This window comes from Typopeltis vanoorti, chromosome 16 (genome assembly GCF_054136105.1).
Source record: "Typopeltis vanoorti isolate ZY-2024b chromosome 16, IOZ_Tvanoo_1.0, whole genome shotgun sequence".
Lineage (NCBI taxonomy): Eukaryota > Metazoa > Arthropoda > Arachnida > Uropygi > Thelyphonidae > Typopeltis > Typopeltis vanoorti.
Genome location: NC_143564.1, coordinates 74,618,968 through 74,631,761, shown reverse-complemented (window position 1 = coordinate 74,631,761; position 12,794 = coordinate 74,618,968). Strand labels below are relative to the sequence as shown.

General features: G+C 34.8%; 1 protein-coding gene across 1 annotated transcript in view; it reads right to left on the bottom strand.

Moving 5' to 3' along the window:
* LOC150098133 (NBAS subunit of NRZ tethering complex-like) overlaps positions 1-12,794 on the bottom strand; it is a 1,063,858-nt gene that overhangs the window by 396,925 nt on the left and 654,139 nt on the right. Inside the window, exon 35 of the mRNA XM_090406267.1 lies at positions 8,821-8,942. Coding sequence (XP_090262393.1) covers positions 8,821-8,942 — 122 coding nt within the window. The remainder of the gene's footprint in view (positions 1-8,820; positions 8,943-12,794) is intronic.

Below are 12,794 nucleotides of genomic sequence, written 5' to 3'. Positions count from 1 at the left end.
AAATCCATAGCCCCAGCTTATCTTGGCAGAAACACATTACATCAATATTTTCCTCAGACTTAAAAAACATTACTTCTCTTCAGCTCAACACCTTGGAATGAGCAATTTATTTTGAATATGAGCTCACATTTGGGGTGGTGTACCCAAAACCTTCCTAATAGGTGACTCTCTCTCTCTTTTACAGGCTCCCTACTGTAAAATTCAATGTAGTAGGATTTTTTTTTCTTATCTTTGCATCAACTTTTACAGAGGTCACGAATATTGTATAAAGAAGGATATTGTAATTTATCACTGATTGTAAATTTTTGTTACGAATTTTGTATATAAGGTATATATTAACTCTGTAGTTGTAATAATTTTTTGATTGATGAAAAACCATGCAAGTATATGTTAAAACTATATGAATGTTAAACTGTATATTTGAAGGGCAAATGCCTTAGAAAGCGGCCCGGCATTTGATGTGATTCTGAATTTAAAGAAATGGATCAGAAGCTTTGTTTATATAATGTAAAGTGCTTTCACCAATGCAAGTCTCAAGGACAGTGTAACAAAAGGCGGCGAACATATAAGGATGTCCCGCATTTGGTAAATAAGATTGCTTTTGTGTGTTCCGTGGAAAACAGAAGTAATTGACAACTCTGAAGGACACATCCCCTTTTGTGCACGAATATTAGGGGTTCTCAACCCTTAGTCCAGGAACCTGAGGAGAAGTACAAGAAAGGATCAGGAAAAACTCCAAGGTATGCAGAAACGAGGAAAGAAGGCAGTATCCTGTCGTGGTGTCTCGATGCAGCATTGCAGACATGGGTCTGTTATTCTCCAGAGAGAAGCCCGGAAGTATCAAAGGAGAAGTCAGACCAGCACGCCTTGCCAGTAAGATAGTCCGCAATGTGCATCGATTATCGAATGCCTTCAGCTGACCTAGACAGCATCGGTGTGATATGCCAGGATGGAAAAAGGAGTCAGTGGAACCAGTAAAGAGATTAAAAAGCCAGTTAAAATATATGTGTCGGAGAAGAACTGCGAGTAGAATTTTATGTGTTTGTTTAACATTACGAAAGATAGACTGATAATCCATGGGATACTTGCAAAGTTTAATTATGATTGTTTGTTCCAGACTAAGAAGGTAAAGATTAATTTGTATAATTCAGATATGAGAAACTTGTTAATTGAAGTATGTATTGCATGAACAAATTAGTATTGGATGAGAACATAGATTCTTGTATCATAGTATTGCTGCATGTTTTAATGTATGTGCATTTATTGAGATATTATAATTCTTAGCTTTAGATTTTTAGAAAGAGCCAATTCAATTAAGATACTGTATAACTGCATCATAGTTTAATAAATTGTGTATTCACTGATTCTTAATCCAATGCACTGTTTCTAAATAAATACAAAACTATGAGCAAAGATAAATAAGAGTAGACATGACTATCAATAAGGTTTGAGATAGATCTAGAGAGATTCTGCAGGTAATCTTAATTATATTTAATACCCATAATGGGAAATCTTGGTGGTGCAGTCATAACATTAAATAAATCTTCCAAGGTTCCCAAGGTATTAGAAATTAGATAACCTGTAGTAATTTAAGGTAAAGAGTAAATGCATAACAATAGAGTAAAGAGAACATCAAGTAAATAATAGCATAATATTACAAAGGAACAACAGACAATACGTTTACATTTCAATCACTTTCCCATAGACTTTTTTTCTATGGGTTCTTTCAAGGGCACTGCTCTGCTGAACTGGCAACTACCATTCCTCCATGTTCTTCTAATGATGTAAGAAATAGGGCAGCTGCTGGCCAATGCCCATACTGTTCAACTAACTAAAACTATATCAAACAAATCGCTCATCATCATTCTGCTTTGTTTCATTCATCTCTGTTCTTTGGAACAATCTCTCCCACATGGTTTTCTCACTGAGTACAACCCAAATTCTTTAAGAAACATTAACAGATTACTTTTTTTCTCCTTAATCACTTAGCAACAAATGGCACTGTTGTTAGGTCGTATGACTTTTTCATGATTTTATTATCATGAAATAAACAAATAAATAAATACATAAAATAAAAAATTGAATACCACCACACTTCTAAGAACAGCTGAGCATTTTATGAGATGTTACTATAATTGGTACTTTTCAATGATTCTGATGGCAGCAGTTTTCTGGGTGTTACTGACATGATGTTTCCACAAGAAATACCACACATAACAATTTTGGGAGATCCTACCAATCTTTCTAAACCCTTTTCTTTTTTGTTTATTATTTTTTTATTTCAGGGATGCTTAAGAGTCAAAGCTGTATAACTGAGGAGACCTCCACATAGCCTTTAAAGAAATGTGGAGAAATGGCCAGAGCTTCAGACCTAATGTCTAATCTTCACCTTCTTGTCAAAAAAATGAATGACTGTTAAGTATCTACTTGGATACTGAACAAACGAGGATGGACTGGTAATTTGGGATTTTGCAAACCAAATTATATTCTTATTGGGTTAAACCAATATACAAAATATGGTACAACATAACAAAATTTTATGCCGACTAGGGTGTTGCCAGGTTAAACAAGGCCCAATTGTTTTTGCCAGGGAACCAGGGCGAACAGTGAAAAGTCGGTTACTGGAACAAATCTGAAAACACACCCCAACTCAACATCAGAGTTAAAGATCAGTACTATCAACATAAGAAGCCTGAATGGCAAAGAAATGGAGCTAGCTGAGGAATTAGATAAGTACCAGATTGACATAATAGGGGTGACTGAAACAAAAAAGACAAAAACTGGTGAGATCTTTTTGAGCAACAAATGCAAAATGTTATATTCAGGCAATGACAATCAAGGAAAAGAAAGTATTCAACACTAAATACAAGGCTAATATTCTTGAAAGGCAGGCAGTCTCCAGTAGAGTAATTTGGGCAAATATGAGAATGGGGAACTGGACAATGAGGCTTATTAGTGCCTGTGGTTCCACAGAAGTTCTACTAAGGTAGAAGTGGAGGAATTTTTTGATGCTTTAGAGAAAGCAACTGACACAATGAAAAAGGAAAAGATGGTCCTTGTTAGGGATCTAAACAGCAGAGTAGGAAATGATTGTCATACATACAAAATATTTTGGGAAAATTTGGAGAAAAGAGCAAAGCTAATAATAATGGCAAATACCTGTTGGATTTCTTCTCAGGACATTGGCTAGTTATTACTAACACCATGTTCCAACATAAAAATGTGCACGAATTCACATGGAGAGAAGAGGCAAAGAATAAGAAAAGTCTCACTGACTATGTTATTGATAGTGATGTCTTTTTCCCTGGTGCAGGCACCAGAGTGTACAGAGGATTTTAAATTGGAAGTGAACACTATCTAGTCTTGAGCAGGATAAAACTGAATTTCATATTGAAAAGATAACATCTAAGAAAGTTTTAAAGTAAATAAAAGTTGAGCTCTTAGATGTGAACTGTAGACTAAATACACAAAGATTATTGAATAAAAAATGAAAGAATTTGAGAACAGGAACCAAACCTTGAAGATTCAGTGGCAACCTTGAAGAAAACCCTGATTGATTCAACCGGAGAGGCATGTGGTGAGGTCGTCTGCAAGGATATAAAAATCAGAACTCTGTGGTGGACACAGGAAGTTAAAGAGGCTAGGAAGGAAAAGAAGAAAGCATATCAAAAGTTAATGGCAAATAAGTCAGCTTCTGCTCTTAGAGAATACTGAGACAAATGTAAGAATGCTAAATACTGTGTAAAACTAGCTAAACAAAAGTTATGGGAGGACTTTGGCTGGCAAGAACATAGAAAATAAATATCAAAAAGGTGGCAAAATATTCAGGAAGTTGTTGAAGAAGCTTAGAAATGGAGGAAGGAGTGCTGTTAAAGGAGTTAGAGATGATAAAGGTGACATGAAAACTGGAGAAAAAGATATCCTTGAAGTATGGAGTAATAACTTCAAAAAACTGCTAAATGAAACAAGCAGTGATGACAGCACAGTGGTAAAAAACACTAATCAGGCATGCAGGCAGGAATACATATCCATACCTGAAGTAGAAAAAGCCATCAAAGGCTTGAAATGTGGAAAGGCAGCAGGAGTAGATGATATTCGGCCAGAAATGCTGAAGTATGGTGGTATAAAAGTCTTACAGTGGCTATACTGCATAGTTCAGAAGGCCTGGACAGAGGGACGAATTCCCTCTGATTGGAGTAGAGCTTCTCATAATACTCATCTATAAAAAGGGAAATAAGGTATTTCCCTACTGAGTGTTCATGGTAAGATCTATGCAAGTATACTTGAGAAACAGTTGAGAAGAATTGTGGAAGAAAAGCTTGGTTAAAAAGCAAGCTGGATTCAGGCCAAAATAGAGGCTGTCAGGATCAGATCTTCACTTTACGACAAATAATTGAGAAATCATTGGAATATAACAGAGATCTATTTAAGTTTTGTCGATATGGAAAAGGCATTTGACAAGGTGCCAAGAGAGAAGCTATTCAATATGCTGCAGTTATATAGTGTCAATGGGGCATTATATCATGCAATACTTAGGCTTTATTTAAGTTGTAAGTCAGCAGTTAGAATTGAAGGAAGTACAGGAAGATGATTTAATCTTAAATCTGGTGTGAGACAAGGATGCACATTATCCCCTCTGTTATTCATTACCTATATGGATCATATTATGAAGGAAAGTGGTATTAAACATGATGTCAAAATTGGAGATGCTAATGTCAGCTCTTTCCTTTATGCAGATGATGTTATACTTCTAAATAAATCCGCTACAAGTGTGAAAGATTCCCTGACTAAACTGAATAACTGTTGTAATAGATATGGCATGAAGATCAGCAATAAAAAGACAAAGACAATGAAAATAGGCAGAATTGTTGAAAATGTCAACTGCGTTGTGAATGGAGAACTTGTGGAAAAAGTAAAACATTTCAGCTACTTAGGCACGATTTTTTTGAAGATGGTAAATTCAATATAGAATCAACACAGCTGGTATGGTAGGAAGTCCATTGAATAAATTCATGTGGAATAAGAGAGAAATTAGTCAGAACACTAAATTAGCTGTATGCAAGACAGTGTTCAAACCAGTTTTAACTCATGGATCTGAGAGCCAGATCAGAAGTAAAACACTTGACCAAAGACTAGAGACCGCAGATTTGAGAGTGCTGAGAAAGATTATAGGGGTGAACAGATGCATCAATGGCAATATCATATTAAAAATGAGGATATTAGGAAAGAATTTGACATTGTCAGCATCCAGGAATGTGTTATCAGAGCTAATCTCAGGTGGTATGGTCACTTAAACAGAATGGGCAAGGAAAGATTAGCAAAATAAGTGTTCTCTGCCAGGTTGGCAGGAAAACGACCCAGAGGAAGACCAAGATATAGGTGGATTGATACAGTGCAAAGTGCCTTAGGCCAGCGCTTCCCAAACTGTGGGCCGCAGCCCCCTTGGGGGCCGTAAGTTTCGTTGAGGGAGGCCGTGAAATAATGAAAACAAATTTAAAATGTTTTAAGACACAGTAGATTTTTTTTTAATCTTAAAAGAAACGTATTTAATTTTTATTATTTATTTTTTGTTCTGTTTTATATTTTAACATGGAAAAAAAATTACACATTGGTGTTGGTTAACAAATTTTGCTTCTTGCGTATTTCGGCGATTAATCAATATTAACAAATATATGCTTATTCATATAAGTTTCATTTCAAAGGTATTGATAAGCAACACAAAAAACATTACAAATGAAAATCTTGAATATCAATTATATTGAATATAAATTATTATAAATGAATATAAATGAATATGAAAATATTATAATAATATGTCTGTATTACGATTTTTTTTTTCGATGGGGGGGCCGTGAAATATTTAAATTTTTCCAAAGGGGGCCTTGGCATCCATAAGTTTGGGAAGCACTGCCTTAGACGATAGAAATATAAGATCTGATAATGTTGGAGTCTTGACAAGTAACAGACTGATTTGGAGGAAAATTGTAGATAAGAAGTTAGTAATGATGTATATTTTTCATGTAGTACTATCAGATCCTGTACACCCCTTGAGGGTGCAGGATACATGGCAGGAATTTGATGATGATGATTCATATGAGTACTGTACATATATACAGTACTCATATGAATGAGTATATATGTATATATGTACTTTGCCAAGGCCTTTTGAGGGAGTTCAAAAAATTTTCAGATGAATTCATGACAAAAGGGATTTTTGGTTTGGAGCCAAAGATTCCCATCCAAAAGTAATATTTTCACAAGAAATACAACCACATATTTTAACTGTTTTGGAAGATCCAAATTTACAAAGCGTTCTAAACCCTCTGGAATAAAGAAGGGTTGCATTTTCCCTATTGGTATTTCACTTGTGCAATAGATGATGAGAAACAACAGTATATTTATAAGTGGGTTACTTTTTTTTAGTTTCTTATTTTCTTATTTCTGTTATCATGTGATGTGGGTACAGTATATATGTACTTGGCTGGACTTTTGGGGGATTTCAAAAAATTTCAGACAAAGAATTCATGCGTGTGGACAGACTTATGTGTTCGTCGAACATGTTGTTTATTATTTTAACGGTATAATAGAACACAGAAACTAAGTAAATAATTAATTTATTAACTTGATGCTGATATTTCGCTGGTATTATAACCAGCATCTTCAGAGCACAAAAACACTGTTTGTCAAAAACAAAATCAGGACTCCAGTCTTTGTGTTGCTGCTACAATTTTGTTTAAGTACACCATGTTGTTTTAGTCTCGCGTATTGTGACAAACAGTGTTTTTGTGCTCTGAAGATGCTGGTTATAATACCAGCGAAATATCAGCATCAAGTTAATAAATTAATTATTTACTTAGTTTCTGTGTTCTATTATACCGTTAAAATAATAAACAACAAAGAATTTATGTATTTTTGGTTTGATGGGAATCCCAAAGATCCCCATCTACCATAGAGCCACACATGGACACCCAGTATCTAAAAAAGAAATAAATGCATTCAGAAGTGGAACAGAGTTATCAAGGATGCTATAACAGCACTGCAGAAAGTTTTGAATCCTGTTAGTGGATTATGGGGAAGGAAACTTACTATGACATGACCTTTGCAGGTAAGCCCACTGCTTCTGGCTGGGCCATCTAGGTCTGCTTTTTTTCTTTTCTTTCTTTTTTTTACCCCCCCCCCCCCACCCGAAGCTGGAGGAGAGGTAATGTGAGACTACCATGATCTCTCTGTTTTTTCGGATGTCCACAGATCACAACAGAGTAAGGAGGGGAAGGTAATGAATCTTAGATGTTTGTCCGGAAGATAAGAGAGTAAAAAAAAGACTCAAGAAAAGTACAGCAAAGTACAAAAAAAGAGGAAGAATGAAAAGGGAAGATTCTTTCCCCTCTTCCATGAATGGGTGCCATGCAAGGAGAGAATGTTATGAATGTTTGTAAGTTCAATGGTAAGGATTTTTTCATGAGAACAATTCAATTTTGTCCTGTTAATCCAAAGTTTATACAATGCCATACTACTGAAAGGGTTGGCTGTATGATTGTTGGTGGATGTGTCTGCCTAGGACCATCAGCTGAATCAACAGTGTCATCAAGCTCACTAGATGGTACAATTTAGGACTTTTGGCATTACATTGTTTCTTCACTTCCCTCTTACTAACCATGATATGCTGGAATTCATATTATCTCGAACTCTGCACTGCTCTTTGATAATATCAATTTACTTTAGCAAAATAGAGGAAACTGTAATTAAATTATTTTAGTAATTATATAATCTATATAGTCATCACCTTTCTAGAGAGAGAGAGAGAGAGAAGTAATAACAACTGGCATATATTCTTAAAAACCAGACTAATGATTGATAGTAGAATGCCCATGAACATTTGGTTATGTTCATGGGCATTTTTTTTTTCATTATAACTTTTTTTTTAATCCTTCAACTATATGAAAAAATGAGAGGTACATTTTTTAGAACAGATTTTGAAATAACAAAAAAGTTCCATACCAACAACAATCACAATGACTATTATGATCCAAATAAAAAACACACAAGGGTATAACTAACTGATAATGGTGTCTAAAGGAGGATAAAATTTTGGAAGCCACATAATTTTACAATGCAAACTTAGACTATGGTTTACCCAAATATGTCAAAAATTTGAGGGAAGCAGTAGGTCCAACAATGCAAATGAGTATAATAAAAATAGACGAATTAACAAATATTCACTTTTAAATATATAAGACAATGTGACTTTTATTTCTAATGTTTAAGTCACTATATGCTGATTAATAAACATGGATTCATCACAATAATCAGAAGTGAAATTCTTTCAACAACTGAGAATCAACAAAAAAAAAAAACAATTCTTATGAATTCAGAAATTATATAGCAAATATATTAAGCCAGTCACAAGTTTCCAGACTTCCTAAAATTAAACAAAATTAGATTTAATTAATTGAAAGCTATACACTTATCTACTGTTAATTAAAGCAAAAAAAACAAGAAATTCTGAAATCTAGAACTTTCTTTAAATTAATGTGAAGAATTTCACATTTTTAATATTTTTTAGAGATCAACTGTTGAAAGGGTAACCAATTTTGAAAAGTCAAATAACCATTACATATGTCTGCTATTTAAGATTTTAGTAAAATTAAAGACATTGAACTAATTTTTACACAGAACTGCTCTTGATTTAAACTATCAGTGAACAATATTACACTATACACACAAAACAAACTATAAAACAAAATCACGTTACTATAAAATATTTCATGTATGTGTGCACGTGCGCATGCACATATGAATGTGTGTTTATATATAACTAACCTCACTTCTGTGTCTTTGAACTCAGGACATTGCCCAAGTTCATGGCAAACTGTCCATCCTTCTTGATGCCCTCCTTCTATTAGCTGCTGACATGCCATCTGGCATGTCCCAAAATCTTTTACCTGAAAAGAATAATATATATGTCAATTTGCCATCTTCCATACATGTTCACATAACATGGCAATGATGTGCTATATGTTTTATAAAATCTGTGAAAAATTAATAAAAAATCAGACCCCCCCGCCAGTGAATAACAATGCTTACTACTGAAATTTATGCCATCTATCTTTAATTCATCCACTTTCTCTTCTTACTACCCTTCCACTAAACCCACTCTACTTTCTACAATAAAAAATAACTTTTTTATATTTTCACTTGCTATTTTTTTAATGTAAAATTTATAGGAATACTCTCATGTTTTAATCAAATTCCCACTCTCCCCCTTCATAAAATTTATATCTTCTCCTTATCAAATGGACAAGTTACTTGTATTAACTTATATACTTTGTTGCAAAAATTATATGCATTAAATATACAATCAATGAATGATAATGTCTACAGTTTCAACTGAGCAAGATTAAATAATAATAATAATCTAACTGAACTTCTATCTACATGTTACCAAATAACACTATCGTCCCAACATTTTTCATTGGTTTTCATTCTAATTACACCATAAAGATCATCATTCCTCTCCCACAAAACTCATTTCTGTCAGCAGTTTTTCGACTCACATTCAACAGTGCCAAATAGTAAGGCCTATGATACTACTCTTGCTTTCCACAGTCAAAACAAACTTCCATTCTCCAGATGCACAAACTGGTTCTGAACAAGATAGGGAAATTATCTTTCATGATTAAAAATCATGGATATAAGTACCGTGCTATAGTAAAACTTCAGTTTAATATAAACCAAAATAATCACTCAATGTTTTGACCTTCGTATCAGGTCATCATCATTTACTACTGTGACTTCAGCATAACATGGAGATTGTAATATAGCTTGTGTCTTTGTATACATGTGTATACTCAAGATATGAATGAAAGAAAACCTTGATATGAAGATCAAAACATCAATGATTATTTTGGTTTATATTAAGCTGAAGTTTTCCTATAACATGATGGTCATTTCCATATATTTTTAATAATGAATGCTGATCACCATGTAACTATGAAGGAAAAGAAATTATCATAACTTGAATGTGGTTATAAAAATTTTAACAAAAGCAGCTTGGGATTAAAAAAAAGCAACAGATCACAAGAGGCATATGATCCACTTTGACTTCATTGCATCCTATACACTGAAACTTGCAACAAAAGGAAAACTGTTGAAATGCACAATGCCCATGAAAGTATATATATATATGTGCATAGTAGTGCAGAAACAGAATGCCTATGAGAAAGTGACCAAAAGGAGTTTGTTAGAGAATGGGCCACTATCAGGTGACTTGTCCTCTTTTTTGGTATACAACCAGGAATTCTTGGGAAAGAGATTTTGTGTGCACCAATCCAGACATGAGAAGTTATTGTAAGGTATATTATATTGTGGGGTTGAGCAGGAGAGAATTAGGGTTTTGAATGAAAAATAGCAATCTTTTAGAAATAAGGAGACTGTGGATGTAATGTGTGTGCTTATGCCAGGATAAACTACAGGTGAGTCAGTCCATTTCAATTTCCATCTTGGATGGAAATTGAAACATTATCAAAAGTGAGAAGGTGGGGTGAAGTAGGATCCTCTGTCTAGGTAATAACACAGGGCTGTGCTTTGATAGCATTAAAATTCACTACATTATCTTTGCCTCAATGGCAAAGAGATCAGTGTTTAAGTCATTGGATGATTGGAAGATCTTGAAGCTTGAATGAATTGAGTACAGGATTCTTTAAGGAAGAAGAGAAATGGAGATTAATATCGTTAGCTAAACTAGGAATAGGATTTAAAATCAAATAGAGAAGGTCACTGACATACAGAATAAAAAGCATAGGTGAGAGAACAGAAACAGAGACTCCAGTATTGATAATGAACTCACTACCCACTGTTATATGCAAATGGTAAGAGGGAGGGCAAGAGATAGACACTAAGATGGAAGCTTGGTGAGAAGACCTTGATGCTAGACACAATCCCATGAAAATATCAAGAGAGACCACATGAGTTCTTCTAAGTATTTTCAAGACTTGTGTCCACAGGACAAGGTTAGTGAATAGGTCTACTGTTGAGAATAGTGGAATCCATAGCGGTGATCACCAATTTAGTGAAGTTGTTGCTGAAGACCTTTTCCCTCACTTTTGAGAGGAATGAGTTGAGAGCAAAAGAACAGCAGATAATGGTTAACATTTATTTCCCTCTTTTAGGACAGGCAGAATAAATGCTTGCTTGCTTCCATGCTGGTAGGACGATGTTAGATAAGTATACCAGCTTATATAGGCAACACAGGACAAGTATTAATTCTGGAGATAATTATTTTTTTATTTTATTTATTTTTTTATCACAACTGGAAGGATACTCTTTGTACCAGAAGTCCTATTAGTATCATGGCTATTTGAGTATTTCCCTGCTATCTTTCTGACAAAAAGATCTGAGAAGACAAAGTGAGCAGTTCCTGGGTATTGCAGGATTTGATGTGGTCATCTATACAAGGGTTGAAAGAAAAGACTTATGCCAGTAGTCTTATCTTTAGATGCCACCATTGTTCCATAAAAATGAAAGAGATGGAAATATGATAAGAAAGAAGTTTTGCTGAGTAGCCTTAGTGGAGGAATAGCATACTTGATTGCCATTTTGGCAGGAGCAACTTTAGTGCATTTAATTTAAATTGTCTGATCTGGATTTGATGATAACTTTTTTTAGATTTCTTACAGGGTAAAGTGTTAACTAGAAGATGATGTTTTCAAATTGAGCCACTGAGTGTATGCTGCATTTAGCTTGGACTGCTTTGGCACATTTTTTGAAGAACCAAGACTTAAATAGGAGGCAGTAGTTTTGAGTGAAGTGAAAATAAAGGCACTCATTCTAGCATACATCATTGCAGTTATTTGCTGTGTGCAAGTGCTTAGACCAGGAGAGTAGAAACAATAAACACATCACAGAAAAGCAACATAGAGAGCTGAAATTACACATCAGAGAATGCAAAATGACAATTTCACCCCCAACAACCTTGCCCTCCAAACTCTAAGTGTTCTTCAATAACCAAGTAATCCTATGTGAAATCTTGGACACCTAAGCAACGTGTCCTCTGAACATCATCTCCCTATCCACCAACACCCCCAAAGTTCCTAGCCTCATCAATTTCTTGGAGTACCATTCCATCAATGTAGTACAAAGCTGGTAATCTTTTAATCCCAAAATGCAAAACTTTACACTTTTCCACATTGAACTGACATCCATTACCTTTTACCCATTTTGCCAGCTTATTTAAATTATCCTGCAAACTCTCAACATCGGCTTGAGTTTTTATTGTGCTGCTACCCAACTTTGCATCATCAGCAAACAACTGAATATCTCCCTTTAAGCCATTTCCTATATCATTTATGTATAAATTAAACGATAACGGCCCAAGCACAGAGCCCTGAGGCACACCACTGGTCACTTGCCTCAACCTGGACTCTGCTCCTCCATACATCACTTCCTGGTATCTCTCCCTGAGCCATTCTCTTATCCATATCACCAGTTTAGTATCCATCCCCATCTGCTCCAATTTGCACAAGAGTATTACATGGGGGTATCCTGTCAAAAGCCTCAGCAAAATCCAGAAGTACCACTGTGTACTTCTGGATTCCATTTCCTTTGTCCAACTCAGATGTCTTTCTATTATAAAAAGTTAATAAACTACTAAGGCAGGATTGACCTTTAACTAAACCATGTTGGCCCCTATAGAGTATCATATCCTGATCCACCCATTCTTGAATTCTGTCTTTAACCAACTTTTCCAATACTTCTGCCACCACTCACAAGATCATGATGGGTCTGTAATTAACCAC